The following is a 22,498-nucleotide window of genomic DNA, read 5'->3' as shown; positions in this document are numbered from 1 at the left end:
CGAGGAGTCTCGACTATGGATTTTTTTCAGATGGACAGGAGAACAGCAATGGCCCAGTCTCATTCGAATAATTATGGAACAGAACTGTTTTGGGATAAAAATCCTTGAGAACCAAGGTTTTCTTGGTACATCAGGTTGTACAAGGTAATAAGATTTGGTTCGGGATCGATTAGCGGCAGTCCACTTGGCCGACCAGGCTTGGAAAAGCCAACTAGAGGCCAGAGGGACTAAATCATAACAGTAGTTCCTGAAAGGCGTTTTGTCACCGCAAACCACGGCTTCCTTAGCTACCCGATCAGCTCGTTCATTCCCTGAGACCCCTGAGTGGCCCGGAACCCAGATCAAGGCAACCTCAAACCCCCTTTTTTTACAAATTAGAAGATTCTCCTTAATTTGGAGGATAATTGGGTTGTGGAATTTGGACGAAAACGGGTTAGATAGTAGTGCTTGTAGACAACTACGGGAATCTGAAAAGATGATAGCTTTCTTAAGTTTGAAAAGAATAATAAACTTCACATTCTCCAAAATGCCAATACATTCTCCAGTATATACAGACGTTTCAGGAGGGCATTTAATTTTTTGTACTATGTTATATTGAGAGTGGAAAACTCCTACTCCCACACAGCCAGTTGGTGATAATTTAGATGCATCACAGAATATAGTGTTCCAGTCATGCCATTCGCGCGTAAGGATCTGGCGGAGGTACTCATCTGCATGAGGATCATTATGACAAATGTCGAAGTTTAGAATAACGCGGGGCTGGTAAATGATAATCGCGTAGTTAAATTCATACAAAGGTAGTCGGCGGGTATGGTAAACTGGATCTTTGAGAGTTTGAAACTTTCTTAGGCTATTCACAAGACAGGGTAGGTCAAGACGATTAGGGGCAGACACTGCTTTAAGGTCATATAAACGGTGAATGATAGGATGATACGAGAATTGTAGCAATCGGAAAAAATAACTATCCGCTAAGAATTGACGGCGCAAAGCGAGGGGAGGCTCAACACACTCTACCTGCATAGCCTTGATTGGGCTAGACCTCATTGCACCCAAAATAATTCTTAGGGCTTTCGATTGGATTAGATCAAGTTTTTTCAATCCAGCTTTATTCCCTGGTACCAAGAGATGGGAGCCATAATCTAATATGCTTCGAACAGTAGCATTATAAATTAGTTTCAGGGAAGTAGGATGAGAACCCCACCAAACTCCCGCTAGGCATCTGAGAGTGTTAAGTCCACGTTCACATTTTTTAACTAAATATTCAAAGTGTAGGTCCCCGGTTAGTTTAGAATCTAAATTAATTCCTAAAAATTTGTAGGAGGGACGGAAGGGAATATTAGAATCGTTGATCGAAACATTCAAATTAGGCAGGGCTCTTTTACGAGAAAAAACGACTGCACAGCATTTAGAAGGAGACAGGGACAGACCATTAATAGAGAGCCAGTTATTTAAAGACTGAAGTGACATGTTGATAGACTCACTGGCAGAAACTAGGTTTTTATTTGAAGAGTAAATTAAAAGATCATCTGCATATTGGAGTACTTGGCAGTCAGAAATAGACCGCTCCAGGTCATGAGTGTAAAAATTGTACAGTAGGGGGCTCAGGACAGATCCCTGTGGTAATCCGCGCCAAACCAGTCTAGAAGGGTTGATGTGAGGGTCTTTGCCCCGGAATGTAACTTGCCTTTCGGAAAGTAGGTTACCCACAAGACAGGACAGTCTCGCAGGTATTCTCAAATTACGGAGCTTTTCTCGGAGAATGGAAAGTTGAACATTGTCGTAGGCAGCCTCGACGTCCAAGAATACCGCAAGAACCGAAGCTTGTTTTGAAAAAGCTAGTCTTATATCCGTTGTGAAAATAGCCAAGCTATCAATTGTACTTTTACCTTTTCTAAAGCCATATTGAGATTTTCCTAACAATTCGTGGTTTTCAAGAAACCATTCCAATCTGTTCTTGATAAGATGCTCTAAAATCTTAGTTAGAACGGACGATAAGGCTATAGGTCGGTATGATTGTGGGTCATTTGGGTCCTTACCTGGTTTAAGAATGGGCATTATCAGTTGAGATTTAATAACTTGACTTTTGAAACCAAAGAGTAAAGTAAGTAGGTATATTTTGAAACTATGATAACTGTCAAGTGTCAAATTTTTTGCTTAACGAATGGCAAAGACGAATGGATTTGGATCAAAGAATATATACTTGGTCAACAAGATCTTGACAGTAGAAAAAGGCGGCAAATTTGAAAAATGTAGGCGCGAAGGGATATCGTCCCATAGAAAATTTGAATTTCGCGCCTTTTTTTACTGACAAGATTTGGTTGACCAGCTATAATATTTGGATACATACTTTTTAGGGTTCCGTAGCCAAATGGCAAAAAACGGAACCCTTATAGATTCGTCATGTCTGTCTGTCTGTCTGTCCGTCTGTCTGTCCGTCCGTATGTCACAGCCACTTTTCTCCGAAACTATAAGAACTATACTGTTGAAACCGGGTTGAAACTTGGTAAGTAGATGTATTCTGTGATCCGCATTAAGATTTTCACACAAAAATAGAAAAAAAACAATAAATTTTTGGGGTTCCCCATACTTCGAACTGAAACTCAAAAATTTTTTTTTCATCAAACCCATACGTGTGGGGTATCTATGGATAGGTCTTCAAAAATGATATTGAGGTTTCTAATATCATTTTTTTCTAAACTGAATAGTTTGCGCGAGAGACACTTCCAAAGTGGTAAAATGTGTGTCCCCCCCCCTGTAACTTCTAAAATAAGAGAATGATAAAACTAAAAAAAAAATATGATGTACATTACCATGTAAACTTCCACCGAAAATTGGTTTGAACGAGATCTAGTAAGTAGTTTTTTTTTATACGTCATAAATCGCCTAAATACGGAACCCTTCATGGGCGAGTCCGACTCGCACTTGGCCGCTTTTTTAGTAAAAATCCCTTTTATATTGTTTATTTTTGTGATGATATATGTAAGAAAAATTAACGATAAACTGGAATATATAGCTGGTCAAGCAGATCTTGTCAGTAGAAAAAGGCGCGAAATTCAAATTTTCTATGGGGCGTTATCCCTTCGCGCCTAAATTTTTCAAATTTGCTGCCTTTTGCTACTGACAAGATCTGCTTGACCAGCTATAATTTTATTTATGTTTTATCGTCAAAAGTAGTAATATTATTATCGTAGAATGGAACGCGTGCTATCCTATAATTCTACTATATTTTACAAACCACAATTTTAGTATCACCTATGAGCTCCTAAGCACCTTCTAAATTTATTTGGTTGATACTACTTCCTTCTCTTTTCTCCCGCCCTTTCTCATTCACTTTGACACATTCCGTATTTTTTGTTTCTTATCATTTTATCACTGTACCAAAGTTCAACGAAGTTTCTTATTACTTCGTTTATCAGCTCATTTCATTTATAGACGCCGGCAAGACTAGATTTGTACAGTATTATATAAAAATGGCTTCCGTTGGTTCTGTGACACGCGTTTTGCTCGGCAAGAATGTTCTCAACGGAGGCCGCTTTGTAGCAGCATCGAATACCGGTTTGGTGAAGTTTTACAGTGCAGGTAAATTATCTAAATTTAAGTTAGGAACACTTGGAATGCAGGCACTGACTATCTGCACGGAATAATAATTAAATTCATATACTATTTTGAGAACTTCATTACTTACGGGAGACGGGTGCCTTACCTCGGCATATGGCGCATGGTTGCACATTTGCTTACTGCCGTTCTTTTACTTTTATTAAATTTAGGGAGCTGATCACTTACAGGGTACGTCACCAGTTTAGAGAAACCAATATGTATGCACTCTCTTATTGTGCATAATATTTGATATGGCTCTAGAGGTCACATTACGCTGGTTGTCCCAAAACTCAACTTCTCTGCACTCAAGCATGCAATGGGAACATGGCCAGTATATTAGTCTTGTATTAAATTAAATTGTTATTGATACACTCAACTGAATTGGAATTTGGACCTGTCCAAAGAACTAGAATCTGTCACATTCCTTGTTCGTTTTGTTTTTGAGAAAGAAATATTGAAGACAATTAATATAGAGTCTGTGCGGAAAGAGAAGAGTCATGGAACATATGGGGCCCAATACATTCCAAGACTCTTCTCTTTCCGAACAGACTCTACTGAAAAATTTGTTAAATTGTCCCAAACTTTGTATACTTACTTGGTTTTTAGACATAGAAATTAAAATTAGACATGTCAGACATTTAATACCTATTACACACACACTACTGGGGTATAATAAAATGCTTTAATAAAAATAATTAATATGTAAGAACTTTGAGGCTTATTTTAAAGGAGTAAAGTCGAAATTGGCATGGCAACAATTAAAGACCTTGACTTTGATCATTTAAACTTTAAATTTTAAAGTATTGTATTAATGTTTATCTTATCTCCCTGTGCCGCGAAACTATTATTTCGCTATAGATGTTTACCTTGAGGTTTATGTAACCAAATGTGGGTGTGTAATGTAAGCCAATTGGTTTTTTTAACTTTTGATAATTTTCAAGACATATAATATCACTGAAGGTTTTGAATATATTTATTAAAATTACCTAGTGTAACTCTTTAAAGGGGGGAAATCTGTATTGTAAGGGTAAAATAACCATCCTATAATACATTTTTTTTTTTCAATATAAATGTACCTATGCATCTTGTGTCTGTGGTCATCTTTGGAATAAGTGAATCTTTGGCCATATTAAGAAAGTCTTTGCTGGTTTTATATTTTGATCGCAACCAGTTTCATACAAGACCGAAAAAATTTTCGCTGGTTACGAAGTTCCAGTTGCGTAGGCGGCCGAAGGAATTCCAGTACACTACACCTTATAGCTTCCATGAATAAAAACAACAACTCTTTCAACCTCACCTATTGCTTCACAGCTCCCGCATACGAAAACATCAAGACTGAAGTAGTGGGCGCCAAGAAGAATGTAGGCCTCATCCAGCTGTACCGGCCCAAGGCCCTGAACGCGCTGTGCAAGCCGCTCTTCCAGGAGCTCGGGCAGGCTGTGCGCGCCTTCGACGCTGATGACTCCATCGCGGCCATCGTTCTCACTGGTAATTAGGCTGGACATTTATACATATACATACTCTTCCGTATTTGACCGAGCGTGAGGTGTCCGTAAGCCCCAATCTAAGCCTAGTTTGGGGCTTACCGGACACCTTTGTGATTGCGTACCTATTTTATTATAAATAAATTATTCTTCTTATTCTTATTCTTATATGGAAGAATTTTTACCCAAGCTGAATCGGCTTTCGCTCGAGCCTGTATCGGCTTTCGCTCGAGCCTGTATCTTGGGGCTTACAAAATGTCTGGATACTCCAATTCAGGTGACAACCAAAACTCAGTAAATCCATAAAAATAAACAAAAACCAACATATTGTTACTTATAGATGACTCTGATGCTCTGAATTTCTGTTAGTAAGTAATTACTGAGTTTTAATTGTCGCCTGCCGATGTAACGTGTCAATAAACTTTTTTCTCAAACATGCAATGAAATGTCGTCGCTCCGGGCGTTATATCAGGCTTCGAAAAATCACGTTTAGGGCGGAGCAACTCCAGAGAATTGTAAAGGAATTTCATACGAAATTGAAGGCCTAGGCCGGGAAGTAATGTTTTTTTAAATTATAATGTAAACTTGGGGTCTGTGTCCATGAACAGGCTAAACAGCCGAATTATATTTTTATTTTTTTTATTTTTAGTGAATGATTAGTTAGTGATTAGTGATAGTGAATGGTTATCGGACCAAAATATCCGTGTTAACGCCTGTTATACACGAACGTACTGATATTAAGAATACGAATCTGTATGATTCAATGTGTTGATGAATAAATTTAAAATTTTGTCTATACGTAAGTCACCAGAGACCATAGACAATATTTAAAATCCTCTGCATTTATTTTATTTATAGAAATTGAGATTCTTAATATCAGATTGTGTATAATGGCCCTAATAAGGTCTATTCGAACACTACACACGCGAAATACGGACGACTTCCGTAAAAAAAAAAACAATTATGGCGGGATTGGAAGGAAAATTAAAAAACTTTTGTTGTGAAGTTGGATTTTTATTATAAAGATTATAAATTTGTTTTTTTGAGTGGCGTATTTTTTTTATTTAATTGCATGTTTGAGAAAAGCACTATACATGCCTAGCCGTGAAAAGGTCTTGCCGGCTTCGTATCACTATCCGGCCTCCCTACGGTCGGCCGGCTATACCTACTCACCCGGCAAGCCCTTCTTTCCCGGCGTCTGCAGTAATGTACTATTTCTCTGTCTCCAGGTAACGAGAAGGCGTTCGCCGCCGGCGCCGATATCAAGGAGATGCAGAACAACACATTCTCCGACAACACTAAGGGCGGCTTCCTGCGCGAGTGGGAGGACGTGTCCAACTGCGGGAAACCCATCATCGCGGCCGTCAATGGCTTCGCTGTGAGTATTTAAACCTTATTACAGCGGTATTAGGCGTATTTTGCTGTGCACTTGCTACAATAGATACAGAACAACACGTTCTCCGACAACATCAAGGCCGGCTTCCTGCGCGAGTGGGAGGACGTGTTAAACTGCGGGAAACCCATCATCGCGGCCGTCAATGGCTTCGCTGTGAGTATTTAAACCTTATTACAGCGGTATTAGGTGTATTTTGCTGTGCACTAGCCACAATAGATGTAGAACAACACATTCTCCGACAACAGTAAGGCCGGCTTCCTGCGCGAGTGGGAGGACGTGTCCAACTGCGGGAAACCCATCATCGCTGCCGTCAATGGCTTCGCTGTGAGTATTTAAACCTTATTACAGCGGTATTAGGTGTATTTTGCTGTGCACTTGCTACAATAGATGTAGAACAACACTTTCTCCGATAACACGGAGGCCGGCTTCTTGCGCGAGTGGGAGGACGTGTCCAAATGCGGGAAACTCATCATCGCTGCCGTCAATGGCTTCGCTGTGAGTATTTAAACCTTATTACAGCGGTATTAGGTGTATTTTGCTGTGCACTTGCTACAATAGATGTAGAACAACACTTTCTCCGATAACACGGAGGCCGGCTTCTTGCGCGAGTGGGAGGACGTGTCCAAATGCGGGAAACTCATCATCGCTGCTAAATTTGATCGTAACGGCAGCATGCCCTAACACAGGTTGTACTAAAGTTCGCAGAAGGATCACATTGTCCTATAATATAAAGTCCTATAATATTTATTGAAAGATTATTCAGGCTGAAAAAATAATACCAAATATTTATCATTCAAGTGAATTTCCAGTTCCGGTCTATCATCAGATAGCACAGTAAAGGGATATAGTGATATTCATACCGTTTTTCGATCACGTTTTGGTTCGAGGTCTGGACCCCTGAGGGCCACAGCCCACTTCGTTTTTGCGAGTCAGCATTTAGCACTTTTCGCCGACCGAATAGGCAGGCTATATTTATACTATACTATTTATACTGTTTTTATTAGTATTTAACTATAACAAAATTTTGGTGGTAACTACTGGGAATTATTTTTCCCATAAGTTACCAGTGGTAAAAGGTGGGAAAATTTTTCCCAGTAGTTACCACTGGTAACAACATGGTGGTCGTAACTATAGTTCGTTTTTTTGAACTTGAAAGAAGGTAAGCGATTTTGACATGTCTTTTAATTGAAAAACACTTTTTAAAAATCAATAACTATTACTTATGAAAGCAGAAGACTTATAAAAGATCGTATTTGATTCATAACTGTTACATATTTCGCGTAACTTATTTTTAAAATGTGTTTTTCAATTAAAAGACACATCAAGGTTTACCTTATTTCTAATGTTAAAAAAACGAAGTATAGTGGGAATAACCCGTCGAATCCTGCAGTTGGCGGAAACAATTTTTTAACGAACTCATTCCGTCTTCCAGCTCGGCGGTGGCTGCGAGTTGGCCATGCTGTGCGACATCATCTACGCCGGCGAGAAGGCCAAGTTCGGCCAGCCCGAGATCAACATCGGCACCATCCCCGGCGCGGGCGGCACGCAGCGCCTGCCGCGCTACGTCGGCAAGTCCAAGGCCATGGAGATCGTGCTCACCGGCAACTTTATCGACGCCCTAGAAGCCGAGAAGATGGGTAAAGATAAAGATAGTTTATTCAAGTAGGCATTTACAATGCGCTTCATCATCCTCGCGTTGTCCCGGCATTTTGCCACGGCTCGTAGGAGCCTGGGGTCCGCTTGGCAACTAATCCCAGTAATTGGCGTGGGCACTAGTTTTTACGAAAGCGACTGCCATCTGACCTTCCAACCCAGAGGGTAAGCTAGGCCCGTATTGGGATTAGTCCGGTTTCCTCACAATGTTTTCCTTCACCGAAAAGCGACTGGTAAATATCAAATGATATTTCGTACATAAGTTCCGAAAAACTCATTGGTACGAGCCGGGGTTCGAACCCGCGACCTCCAGATTGCAAGTCGCACGCTCTTACCGCTAGGCCACCAGCGATTTGCATTTACAATGCGCTTATGAACGTCAAATAAAGCTACACCGGCTCCAACACTAAACCTCTGCCTCGAGAAGATTTTAACGTGGTACGTTGGGATAGAGCGGCCAGATATTAGGGGCGGCACGCGGCAGTCTATAATACCCATATGGTGGGTGCTGAAGGGACGGCTAGTACTTACTACAAGGCCTGGGGCCTAGGGCGGCCAACACTGCAAATCCGCCACTGCCTAAACCCAAGCTAGACAATTTTGTGAGGCGACTAAATATAAAGTAAAAAAAACGTAAAGGTTGTCTGGAAGAGATAAGGCCGCCTGTTGTTTACCTGTCTTCATGTGTTATTTGTGTTTCCATGTACATTTATTCTGAGGTTATGCAATAAAGAGAATTTGTATTGTATTACTTATACTTGGTCAACCAGATCTTGACAGTAGAAAAAGGCGGCAAATTTGAAAAATGTATGCGCGAAGGGATATCGTCCCATAGAAAATTTGAATTTCGCGCCTTTTTTTACTGACAAGATTTGGTTGACCAGCTATAGGTACTAGACCTCTACCTTAAAAATAATGTATTTAATATCATAAAGTGAGATACCGCTTATAATAGACTTCTGCATATCTCAGGACTTGTGAGCCGCGTGTTCCCCGTTGAGAAGCTTCTAGAGGAAACCATCAAGCTCGCGGAGCGCATCGGCACCCACTCCCCCCTCGTCGTCAAGATGGCCAAGAAGGCTGTCAACCAGGCCTACGAGACCACCCTCAGGAGCGGGCTCGAGTTCGAGAAGCAAGTGTTCTACGGCACCTTCGCTACGGTGAGTTCTGGATGTTTCTAGAAGATGGCCAAGAAGACCGTCAACCAGGCCTACGAGACCACCCTCAGGAGCGGGCTCGAGTTCGAGAAGCAAGTGTTCTACGGCACCTTCGCTACGGTGAGTTCTGGATGTTTCTAGAAGATGGCCAAGAAGACCGTCAACCAGGCCTACGAGACCACCCTCAGGAGCGGGCTCGAGTTCGAGAAGCAAGTGTTCTACGGCACCTTCGCTACGGTGAGTTCTGGATGTTTCTAGAAGATGGCCAAGAAGACCGTCAACCAGGCCTACGAGACCACCCTCAGGAGCGGGCTCGAGTTCGAGAAGCAAGTGTTCTACGGCACCTTCGCTACGGTGAGTTCTGGATGTTTCTAGAAGATGGCCAAGAAGACCGTCAACCAGGCCTACGAGTCACCCTCAGGAGCGGGCTCGAGTTCGAGAAGCAAGTGTTCTACGGCACCTTCGCTACGGTGAGTTCTACATGTTTCTAGAAGATGGCCAAGAAGGCCGTCAACCAGGCCAACGAGACCACCCTCAGGAGCGGGCTCGAGTTCGAGAAGCAAGTGTTCTACGGCACCTTCGCTACGGTGAGTTCTGGATGTTTCTAGAAGATGGCCAAGAAGACCGTCAACCAGGCCAACGAGACCACCCTCAGGAGCGGGCTCGAGTTCGAGAAGCAAGTGTTCTACGGCACTTTCGCTACGGTGAGTTCTATATGTTTCTAGAAGATGGCCAAGAAGACCGTCAACCAGGCCTACGAGCCACACCCTCAGGAGTAGGCTCGAGTTCGAGAAGCAAGTGTTCTACGGCACCATCGCTACGGTGAGTTCTGGATGTTTCTAGAAGATGACCAAGAAGGCCGTCAACCAGGCCTACGAGTCACCCTCAGGAGCGGGCTCGAGTTCGAGAAGCAAGTGTTCTACGGCACCATCGCTACGGTGAGTTCTGGATGTTTCTAGAAGATGACCAAGAAGGCCGTCAACCAGGCCTACGAGTCACCCTCAGGAGCGGGCTCGAGTTCGAGAAGCAAGTGTTCTACGGCAACTTCGCTACGGTGAGTTCTGGATGTTTCTAGAAGATGACCAAGAAGGCCGTCAACCAGGCCTACGAGTCACCCTCAGGAGCGGGCTCGAGTTCGAGAAGCAAGTGTTCTACGGCACCATCGCTACGGTGAGTTCTGGATGTTTCTAGAAGATGACCAAGAAGGCCGTCAACCAGGCCTACGAGTCACCCTCAGGAGCGGGCTCGAGTTAGAGAAGCAAGTGTTCTACGGCACCTTCGCTACGGTGAGTTCTGGATGTTTCTAGAAGATGGCCAAGAAGGCCGTCAACCAGGCCTACGAGTCACCCTCAGGAGCGGGCTCGAGTTCGAGAAGCAAGTGTTCTACGGCAACTTCGCTACGGTGAGTTCTGGATGTTTCTAGAAGATGGCCAAGAAAGCCGTCAACCAGGCTTACGAGACCACCCTCAGGAGCGGGCTCGAGTTCCAGAAGCAAGTGTTCTACGGCACCTTCGCTACGGTGAGTTCTGGATGTTTCTAGAAGATGGCCAAGAAGACCGTCAACCAGGCCTACGAGTCACCCTCAGGAGCGGGCTCGAGTTCGAGAAGCAAGTGTTCTACGGCACCTTCGCTACGGTGAGTTCTGGATGTTTCTAGAAGATGACCAAGAAGGCCGTCAACCAGGCCTACGAGACCACCCTCAGGAGCGGGCTCGAGTTCGAGAAGCAAGTGTTCTACGGCACCTTCGCTACGGTGAGTTCTGGATGTTTCTAGAAGATGACCAAGAAGGCCGTCAACCAGGCCTACGAGACCACCCTCAGGAGCGGGCTGGAGTTCGAGAAGCAAGTGTTCTACGCAGGGATCGAAACCGGTTTTTTGCAAAAAATTAGAAATAACCATATTTTTCGAATTATTTTATACTTGAAATGTAGGACTCAGTTGTGTTTTTAGGTTACGACTTCGTATTATTAGATTGCTCAATTTTAAATGAAGTAATTAGCAAAGAACGAAAAAATACCGTTTCCGTTCCCATACAAAAAATACCGGTATCCGATCCCTGGTTCTACAGCACCTTCGCTACGGTGAGTTCTACATGTTTGTAGAAGATGGCCAAGAAGGCCGTCAACCAGGCCTAGTGTGTTTGGCTGTTCGTGCAGTATAAACGCAAGTGCTCTCTTTTGGAAACTGTATACTCATTCGCTTTTTCTATTTCAGGAGGACCGCAAAGAGGGTATGACTGCTTTCGTTGAGAAGAGGCCACCCAACTTCAAGAACAACTAATTTTATACTTTGTTTATACTGAAACCAGCAGAAAATCATGTAGGTCGTAAGAAAAAGTGCAATTATCTTGTTTAAAATCCAGTATATTGTTTTATTACCGTTTACTAAATATACTACTTTATTTTTAAGACTTCAATCTTTTCCCTGTTTTCTCACCTGTTTAATACGGCTATATTGTAAAACAATATTAAAATTTAAGAAAATAATAGAGAATCTATTCTTGGATTTATCATACTGATGATTGATGAAATTAGGTACAGTCGTCAGCGCGTGTACTCCATAAATTCGGGATCTGAGGAAGCGAGAGTCTGAACACGGCCCGGGACGTAGGCAACAAGAATGAGGGCAAACGTATAGTCTGTCAAACAACTTTGTCAGTAGAAAAAGGCGCGAATCAAATTTTCTCGGGACGATAACGCTTCGCGCCTAAATTTTTTACATTTCCCGCGTTTGTCTACTGACGGAAGTGGCTCGACAGACTTTATTTTAGTGAGTACAGCCTTTATTTTAAGATGATTTTTATTTTTAGCGCTGGTACGAATCAGCAGGCAACTGATTTAAAAAAAATATGACCAAATTAAAAAGTCGTGGTAGTTTATTTTTTAAACGACTTCACACTTGCAACACTAGCGCTAAATGTCAAAGCCTTGGAGTCTTTTCAATTTGGAAGTATAAGTGATTTGAGGAATAATCGGAAACCGACGTGTTTCTCACCTTGTAAATGTATTAATTTACATACGGAGCAAATTAATGCAAAATGTTTTTACAACTTTAGTTAATAGCGAAGTTTCGCCTCCAACGAGTGTGTTCCGCGCGTGAAAATAGTAAAATCGGCTTCCATGTTTTGGGATCATGTTTACCGTAACAGGCATATCATGCAGGAATTCGAGGACCTAGAAGTGCACAAAACCAGTGTTTCTGTATTTGTAGCGTTGTTTTACTTGGAAATGTTGTATATTCTGATTATGACGCTGTCCATATTGAACAGACTGAATCAGAATATGCCGTCGTAAATCGTCGTAGATTTCTCTGTATACCTCAACAGTAAGTTATGAACATTTAGGTTAATTGCTACTCGTGATTGCGATTTACCTAAATGAGTTTATTGAACTTCTATAATCATTGGTTCAGCAGTGTAGCTCCATACTGAAGTGTTATTAAAATTATGATTACTTATAAATTATAAAATGATATTTTTTAATGTTTTACTGCAACATGTGAATGTGACTTAAATATTTACAAACAAACTCGAAGCATGTTATTGAAGTTGTTTATGGAATACTTTTCAAAGAGTATATTAAATTCTATCTATTTAAAAGTAACAAAACTGTATGAGTATATGTTGGAACATGTTTCTTAAATAGACTTCCCGCCTACACACAACCAACATCCATTAAATAAGAAATCAATGTTAGAGAGGTGCTTAACAACTGAACAGTACATAAGCTATAATTATACTTGATTCAGACCCTGAAATCAAAGTGTATCTGTATACAAAGTTATAATCTGATTAGAAAAAAATACTCCATTTAAACATAGTTGTGAATAGTTAATTTTAATATTCCTTAGTGATTTTCAAGCTTTTCACATTCAGTGTGGTTTTGTTACTTGGTACATGACCTTTGACCTTGTTGTTACACTATCTCATAATGTATCAAAATGTTTATCTATTGTATGTACAAAACAACTGTGTCAAAGCCTTGAACCAGCATAAACATACTTAGAAAAATATTTTATGACTTGGGGCTATTGTTGCTTTTGGCCAAATCTGCCAGATAACATGGCTGTTTGAGTAACAATGTGGCTTGAATTCTTGTGGCTTAGTATGTGCAATCTGCGGTAATTAGGTTTTTTACTAACTGAAGACCCCTATTTGTTTTGAAATACCTATCCAACAACACCATAAGGAATTGGCAAAAAAAATTGTGTAGGGGAGGTATCCCAAGTTAGGTTAAACAGACTATATTTGACTACTTTGTCACCATGAACGATTTATGTATCCATGCCAATTTGCACCTTTATAGCACTGACAATCACAAAGCAAAGCTGCGGACCAACAGATAGGCAGGCATGGCGAAAGGAGAAGGAGTGGACTATGCAACCCTAAAAACTGGTGTTAATAATTTATTTTGACTTGCAGGTAATTAATTGACAATGACTGACATTAAGATAACGGACCGGCTGTACCTCTCAAAGTCGGATGACATCTTTGTGGACCTTAATCAGCTGAAGCAGCATCAGGTTGATGCTCTCCGGCTGCTCTACGCCCAATTTAAAAAGGTAAATTTGGAGGGTAGGCTGGTGACTAGACCATCCTAATATCCACTTTGGTTTTGTGATGCTGATATTTAAACCTAAATCTTTACATACTAAGGATTGCCATAACCAGTCAAATTGTATAACTGATTAATTGATTCTACCTTTAAACGAGCAATTGTTGTATATTTATTTATATATAGATCTCGGAAACGGCTCTTAACAATTTCGATGAAATTTGCTATATGGGGGCTTTTTTGGGGCGAAAAATCGATCTAGCTAGGTCTTATCACTGGGAAAACGCACATTTTTGAGTTTTTATATGTTTTCCGAGCAATGCTCGGTCTCCCAGATATTTACACTTATAACTGGTTTGCATACATACTTAACAAAGTTTCAAATCACACTTAGAATTGTAACACTTGAATTTTACACTCGTATAATCTAATCAATTTTTAGAAAACGGGGGGCGTGATTCTAAACGACCCCAGTGGTTACGGAAAGACGGTGGTGGCGGTGCTGTTTCTGCACGCGATGCGACAGATACTGCCGTCGCCCGCACTCGTATTGTGTCGCGCGGGGGAATTGCAACACTGGCGACACCACTTCCACACCTGGGCCACCACGGAAGGTCAGTACAGAGGGCGTGCCCTGCCGTGATAATCCAAAATCTTCGTTATCTGCCACGCTATGTCTCGAATATGCAAGAGTCATCGAAATGTCGATTCGGTTATCGAGGTTGGCTTTGCCTTTGATTGCTCATATAGTCATAAATACTACTTAGAATTTATACACCTATCAGATTAGTGCATTTGAAATTACCACTCGAATTTGTTGATTTATGTTTTTGTCCAATTTGGCCGCATCTATTTAATTTATATTTTTCTGTTTGTTGCTACGAAAAACAGGACAACTGCGAGTGGAACTCGCCCACCGAGGGTTCCGTACAATTTAAACTTTTTTTTATAAATTTATAGTTTTCAGATTTTTCCCTGTACTACAAGACTACGTATTATTACTTGCCAAATTTCCTAGTTGTAGGTCATCAGAAAGTGCCCTATTAATTTTGAAATAGGTGCAATTTTGAAATAGGTAGTTAATAGGTACTCTCAATTTAAAGGAAATAAGCATTATTTTAAAATAAATATTACTAGGTTTGAAAGAACTTAGGTTTTTAGGGTTCCGTAGCCAAATGGCAAAAAACGGAACCCTTATAGATTCGTCATGTCTGTCTGTCTGTCTGTCCGTCTGTCCGTCTGTCTGTCCGTATGTCACAGCCACTTTTCTCCGAAACTATAAGAACTATACTGTTGAAACTTGGTAAGTAGATGTATTCTGTGAACCGCATTAAGATTTTCACACAAAAATAGAAAAAAAAACAATAATTTTTTGGGGTTCCCCAAAAAATGCCCCATGATTCTTGGGTTTTGGGGTTCGAACTGAAACTCAAAAAAATTTTTTTCATCAAACCCATACGTGTGGGGTATCTATGGATAGGTCTTCAAAAATGATATTGAGGTTTCTAATATCATTTTTTTATAAACTGAATAGTTTGCGCGAGAGACACTTCCAAAGTGGTAAAATGTGTCCCCCCCCCCCTGTAACTTCTAAAATAAGAGAATGATAAAACTAAAAAAAATATACGATGTACATTACCATGTAAACTTCCACCGAAAATTGGTTTGAACTAGATCTAGTAAGTAGTTTTTTTTTAATACGTCATAAATCGCCTAAATACGGAACCCTTCATGGGCGAGTCCGACTCGCACTTGGCCGCTTTTTTTTATTACTTAAATAAAACCTAGATTTACCTCAATATGACCAAGGATGTCATTAAATTAATTATTTAATTGATATTTTAAATTAGCTTTTCTTCAGTTTTTAAACCGGTCATTACATAATTATTTGCAAGAAAAAATTGCCTTAGTATCTCGGACAATCGATTTTGAAATGGCATTGACATGTCATAGCTTTTGATTGTTTCAGTTAATTATACGAGGTACGGTCCAAATATTTCCGGCTGAAATGATTTGGCCATTTCAAAAAAAGAACAAAATATGTCATTTTTATTGTCATTTATCCTGTTCTTTTGGATATCGTTTTTGGGTTTCTACTGTTTGCGGTTTTTATTTCACGGCGATTACAACAACAGAAAGTGTAAACTTTTTTTCAAGCTTACAGCGAAGTGAACGAAGAGCGTGCTCTCAGGAAGTTTTCGATGCCTATAAAAAACATGGAGAGTTTTCTGGAGTCAATTGTTACTGGGGACGAAACAATGGTTTTGTACTATGATTGCCTCTATAAAAGAGAATCGAAGGAGTGGCGTCGTCATGGTGAACAGCGGCCTCGGAAGGCGAAGGTAACGCAATCCAGTAAAAAGACCATGGCTACCATGTTCTGGGATTGTCACGGAATACTGTTGATGAACATAAATGAAAGTAATACCACGGTGACTGGCAGCTACTAGAGGCTACTTAAATAACAGTTACGAGAGGTGATCAAGCACACACTTCGGGGAAAATTTAGCAGAAGTGTGCGCCTTCTCTACTACGATGCCCCCATTCACACTGTTTTAATTACCAAGGCTGCTGTTGCAAAGTGTGGCTTTGAGGAAATTCGCCACCTACCGTATAATCACGACCTGACCCCTATAGTAACTACTATTTGTTTTGACGACGATTTTCTTCAGATGGTGAAGTGACCCATGCGGTTTACGCTCATTTTGAGGACACACTTTCAGAGTACTTTTACAAGGGGATAGAAAAGCTAATTTACAGATTTAAAAAGTGTGTTGAAATAGAAGGGAAATATATCGAATAATAAAAATAGTTTTGTAAATGTATGCTCTTATTTTCTACGTCAGGCCGGAGACTTTGGACCGCACCTCGTAGTTATACGATCAGTTTTCATCGTTGGGGATCCAGACTTAACATTTTATATAAAATAGCATCTGAATTTAGATCTTCAGAATTCAACTGTAATTAACCTATTTTCAGTAGCAACTTACCAGACTTACCACGAAACGTTTTATTAAATTCCAGACGTAATCTTCGAGTCCTCCAACCCGTACGTGAAGAAGTCCATCTTCGTGAACACGCGACAGCAGCTGCCGTCGCTCTGCCGCCGCACCTGGTCCGTCGTCGTGGTCGACGACGACCTGCCGAGGGAGCTGCAAGCAGACTTCAAGATATATCTCACCAATGAGGACATGAAGGTATGTACTCTAAAGAGGGCTATGGGAAACTGTCTAGACGGGTGTCATGGCGACCCTGCCGAGGGGTCTACAGGCGGACTAGATATAATATATCTCGCCAATGAAGACATGAAGAGGTATGTCTTCATTTGTGAGATATATTAGGCAGATAGGTATCTGTAAGACTGTCTAGTTGAGGGTCATGGCGACCCCGCCGACATGAAGATAACATGATACCACGCCAGTGACTGATGAAGGTATGTCTAAAACTGTAGAAAATACAATAGAAAACTCATATTAGGATATATAGGACCAGGGATGTTGCGAACATCCGCACCCGCAACCGCGGAACTTCCGCATTATTTTCAACATCCGCATCTGCATAAAATCGATGCGTAGCTTATGCGGATGCGGATGTCGAACAAGTCGGTACAGGAACGTCTTGGCGGCGGCGTAAGTGCTAGGTAATTTCGTCATTACCTATAACGAAACAAAATCGTCTAGATCCAGAAAAGTCGGCCAAGTTACTGTTTATTAAATATAACGCACCTATATTCTTGCTCAAATACTAAACGTTACGTTTATTTAAATAAAAAATACTAAAAATGTAATATTTGACGTCTTCTAAGTACCTACCTAATCTTGACATCCGCATCCGCATCCGCGGATGTGAGCCTTTAAATATCCGCATCCGCGGATGTCAAAAAATCTGCATCCGCAACATCCCTGTATAGGACCATAGATTCCAATTAACTACCCGATATGTCTGCTTTTACTATACTAAAATGACAAATTCTATTATTGACAACAGAGTTTAGCTAAACTTAAGTGTTTGGCTCAGAAGATACAAATTATAATTATGATAGGTATTTCGCACATTATGCTCATGAATCCCAAACAATTCATTTAGAAGACCTCAAAACATACATATGTCGCTTCATTTTATATTGTTTATAATATTGTTACAGGAAAATTTGATCACCTTTGCTTCGATATACCAATGGATGTTCCCCAAAGGACCCGAGTTCGACATCAAGCAAGTCACAGGACATACAAATGGTCCCGCGGATTTCGACAAAAAAGTCTATTTACTCGATTTTATCTTTGAAGGAATTGTATTTAGAAGCAAGAATTTCACGCCGTTTAAGAAACCTGAGGTATGTTATGATGTTATTCATATAAAGTATGTATACTTATTGACTTTACAGATAGAAAACTTTGTTAATATGATTTAACCGTAAAAACTCCACGTTATATGCTACAACTGCTACAAGTGAATATTTTGACCGTTTCAGTAGCAGAAATTTCTACTTAGGACAGCACCAGTAAATATTCCTAATACCAAATTTTGCATAGTGTCTAGTTTCCACAAAAGCATGAAACCCAGAAACCAGCTAGTATTGTATTAATTGAATACAAAATCAATTTGTTTTTTCTTTCAATTTTCAGACACAAGCGCCTCCCGCACCTTTAGTAATTGAACCACCGCGGATATCACGGAAAAACAAAGACGCAACCGGGACGAAAATAAAGCGCTCCAAAGCCAGAGTAGAGGCGGAGTCCAACCACGCGGCCAAAATACCGAGAACCGATCCTACAGAGAGGAACTCCACCATCACATCTAAGGACTACTACAAAGATAATGAAATGGACGTCGAAAGCTTCATCAAAAACGAAAAGCCGATAACCGGAGAAGGGGTTGAAGAGTTCATGGATTTCCAAGCGATGATAAAGTCCGATACAGAGAACTTTAAAGATATAGTTAGAAATGAAAGATTGAATGGTCAAGCTACTATTACAGAGGAAAATACAGACGTGTGCACTGCTGACTATCAGGATGCGATAAATGATATAGTCAATAATGAAAATGATAAAAGTATTGAAGAAACTTATGGGAATATTGATGTTAGGGTTACGGAAAGTGATTCGGATACAGGAAAGGCTAATAATAGTTTAAATGTGAGTACAGAGAATGATGCAGAAGATATAAGTGTAAGTAATAGTAAGGTAGATGTACCCAATTTAGAAGAAAATAAGGATGAGACAATACAAGTAGTTCATAATGAAACGAAGAAAGATCTTGAAACTAAACTAACTGAATTGGAAGAGAAGACATTAAATAAGTTTAAGGGATCGCTTTTAGATACCATATTCTGAATAAGTGTATTTAACCGATAGATGTCTGATGTTTGCAATTTTGCATTTTAAAAAGTAAGAGAATATGAACTGATTGCTTAAATAGGTGCATGATTTAGTGTGGTTATTTCTTTCGCTTACAAATTAGGCAATTGAAAACTCTTGTACCTACTAACTATAGGGCATGTACTGTACTACACAAAATCATGGAATTTCTGAGTACAGTCAAGTGTAAAAATATAGGTGCACTCATTATACGCAAAAATATGTCCCATACCTCTTATGTCAGCGAATTAAGATATTTTTGAGAAAGTTGTATATGCACCCATATTTTTACACTTGATTGTACTTAATCATTATCGAACATCCTATAAAAACTATGAATTAATCGAAAAGACTATGAATTGGGAATTGGTTGAAAATGAACTAACTACAACAACTAGATGTGTTTTCAAATATACAGGGTAGAATCTGAGACGGGACTAGAAATAAATCAAATCATGATTAAAACAGAAAGGAAACTTCAAAGTTTTTATCAGAGCTACAGGCTTCACCCTTCAGAAATTCGATCAAAGTCAAGTTGGAATTCTCTCTTATTAATCGCTCACAAGCGTTATTAGAAAATCTAATAAAATATTAGAGTTTTGAAAAAGTGTTTTTTTTTAATGCTTTGCGTTAAACGCTTTAAAGCCTGATTGGCCAAATGCGACAGTTACTGAGGATATCTATCCATCTCTCTCTCTATGGTCACTTTGTCAAAGATTAGAACGGGATGGATTTATTTCCATAGATTGAGTTTCGACCCAGGGTAGAGGACCTACCGCGAATCTCGAAATTTCGTTATCTGCCTCTATCGGTCTAGCATATTTCGATATATAAATAGACGAATGAACCATGGTATAATAATATACTCCGCCTGGTACTCTATTCCGAGATTCGCGAATGACCTAACTGGCACTTGCCTACGTCATCATGCTGTTTACAGGTTCTCAAACTTTAAAATGTGGGAGAATTTTAACCAACAGTGAAAATTATTTTAACGGCATTAATTTTAAGTTATTCATGTAGAAACATAGTAAAATACAACAAATCTATACTGCACTTTTCACTCCTACTCTTACAGTTCCGAATAGAGCAGCCAACCATTTTCGTAACAAAACATTAATTACGAAGCTTACGACGTGAAAAGTTTGGAAAACACTGCGACTGCTGACACTGAGCGAGAAGGGAATAACAATTAACACGCGTTCGACAAGGACGGTCGGTCAGGGACAAAATGGCGGATTGTCAAATGTGAAAGCGCTATCCTGTGTTGCCAGTAGTGTAAACAGAATTACCCGAACGTCTGAAATTTCTTTCGTGAATCGGAAGATATTGCTAATGAATAATTAAAAATGACGTGTTATTGTAAAATTTAAGATAAAATACATATAAATGAAAATTATTAAATTATAAAGAAATAAATTAACTTATTAACCATAGATATAATGTACCCATGTAACATGTTATGTTGAAATAAAGTGGCAATGTTATTGTGACGTAGGCAAGTGACACTCTGGGAAGAGAAGACCATGTTTTATTAGACCATGGTTATAACCTAACTGTCTCGTAATATGTTTTTATTTTTATAGTAGTCTTAATGTTTCTATATTAGCAGGAAAGTGTTATTTATTTCAGAAATGAATTACTTTTTCAACTTTTTCTATGAATATAACGACTAGAGTTCGTTTTTACCGTCTAAATGTATATAAAAAATAAATAAAATCAGACTTTAATTCGGTATATAATTTATTTCATTTCCAATAACATTTTTTAATATCCAACAATGTTTCAAACGGCAGTCCAGATTTTAAAACTGTACTTAATTTTAATCCTATTTATATTTAACTGCATTTAAGCCTAGAAAATTAACATTCTAGATAAAATCTGGAAACTATAAGAAATGGAGACATCTCATAGGCAACTGTCCAACGAAAGGCGAGAAAGCGCGCAGCCATCGAGCGTTATCTCACGTAAGATGTGGTGCCCGTGTGCATAAGAGATTTATTAACCTTTTGACCACCACAGTCTGCCGTGGCTGTCATCGGAGTCTTGCCAATGACGCCAACAGCCGACAGCTTCCTCAGACTCCGTAGAGTTCAATTTCGCTTAAATACTCGCGATTGCCTGGCTTCCGGGGCACGGAATATTCCTTCGCCGTCAGGCTTTCAAAAAATTAATCATGTATCGCTGACAGCCGGCGATATGTACCGTTATCACAGAATAAATAATAGTACTAAGTACAGAAGACTCACTCTCCAACAAAACGCGTCTGTTACGATCAGCACAGATATGGCCGCTAGGTGGCGACAGCGCCACGCGCGGCTTATGGCTTTCCCCAAAATTGGGGCCGAACGGATGTACTTTTAGCTACCTGTAGCAAAGCGACGAAATCGCGGAGTGAGACACGCCTGCCGTTATCAGAAAAAACGCAAAGAAAAACTAATCGTCCACGGTCGGACAACAGCCTAAGTAGTGGGACTAGCACAACTAACAACTTTCATCTGTCGCAATAATCATTAGAATAGGTAGTAGTACTTTTCGCGAGCGACTCTATTCGCGCGGTGAGATGTGCTAGACCTAAAATCCCAGTGTTTCTAAAATAGTAAATCTTTTCGTTAAGACCTGCCTGCTTTGATATTCGACCGTATAACATTGTTTATAGGATTGAATGTAGATCGTTGCAATGTCTTGTTGATGCCAATTGTATAATTAACGGAGCTGAGTTCCTTTAAGTACATAGTAGTCAATATAACTGACATTTCTTCGACTTATTATCAATCATTGTAATACCGGATTTTCAAGCACAAAATGTACGAAATGGCTAATTGCCAGTCAATTTACAGTATCTGATTAATTTCTGTAATAGAAAGTGGGTAAATTAACCTATTATGGGCACCCATTGACTGTCACATTGATTGTTATGGAAAGAATTTGCGAGTCCATAATAGTATCGTTTACCACTAATTCAAATATTTCGACACATAACAGAGAAAGATCTTATTTTAAAACAACTTTTCTTTTTTTTGTTTCTATAGCATTTTTGTAAAACTACCTAGTTTATATACAGCCAACCCACATTTTGGTCACTGGTTTTAAACTTAAGACTAATAAAACTAGTAAAAAGTACTTTAAAATAAGATCTGTTCTTTAAATTAAATATGTACTTTTGTATAAATAAGTGGAAATGGATTTGAATAAAATTTTAATTAACAAAGACACATCTTTCAATGTTAACTTTAAATACCTTAACCCAACTAATATTAGCCTTAAACTTTAATAAATTAGTCTATTAATATTATTAAAT

At 39.7% G+C, this 22,498-nt stretch overlaps 2 protein-coding genes across 2 annotated transcripts; both read left to right on the top strand.

Annotated features, from left to right (window-relative positions):
* The first annotated feature begins 3,324 nt into the window (after window positions 1-3,324).
* On the top strand, window positions 3,325-11,695 carry LOC134650966 (enoyl-CoA hydratase, mitochondrial). Its single transcript, XM_063505923.1, has 6 exons — window positions 3,325-3,579; window positions 4,909-5,085; window positions 6,311-6,459; window positions 7,910-8,114; window positions 9,103-9,290; window positions 11,502-11,695. The coding sequence occupies exons 1-6, from the start codon at window positions 3,471-3,473 to the stop codon at window positions 11,565-11,567; spliced, it is 894 nt and encodes a 297-aa protein (XP_063361993.1). The 5' UTR covers window positions 3,325-3,470; the 3' UTR covers window positions 11,568-11,695.
* A 531-nt stretch (window positions 11,696-12,226) lies between these two features.
* LOC134650965 (uncharacterized) lies at window positions 12,227-19,214 on the top strand. The gene is made up of 6 exons (XM_063505922.1): window positions 12,227-12,611; window positions 13,708-13,847; window positions 14,283-14,454; window positions 16,865-17,037; window positions 17,985-18,173; window positions 18,466-19,214. Exons 2-6 carry the CDS (start codon window positions 13,722-13,724, stop codon window positions 19,171-19,173), a joined length of 1,368 nt encoding a protein of 455 aa, XP_063361992.1. The 5' UTR covers window positions 12,227-12,611; window positions 13,708-13,721; the 3' UTR covers window positions 19,174-19,214.
* Window positions 19,215-22,498: the final 3,284 nt, after the last annotated feature.

Source organism: Cydia amplana, chromosome 9, assembly GCF_948474715.1.
Source record: "Cydia amplana chromosome 9, ilCydAmpl1.1, whole genome shotgun sequence".
NCBI classification, from domain to species: domain Eukaryota; kingdom Metazoa; phylum Arthropoda; class Insecta; order Lepidoptera; family Tortricidae; genus Cydia; species Cydia amplana.
Note: the sequence above shows the minus strand (reverse complement) of the source record. Positions and strands in the feature narration are given on the sequence as shown.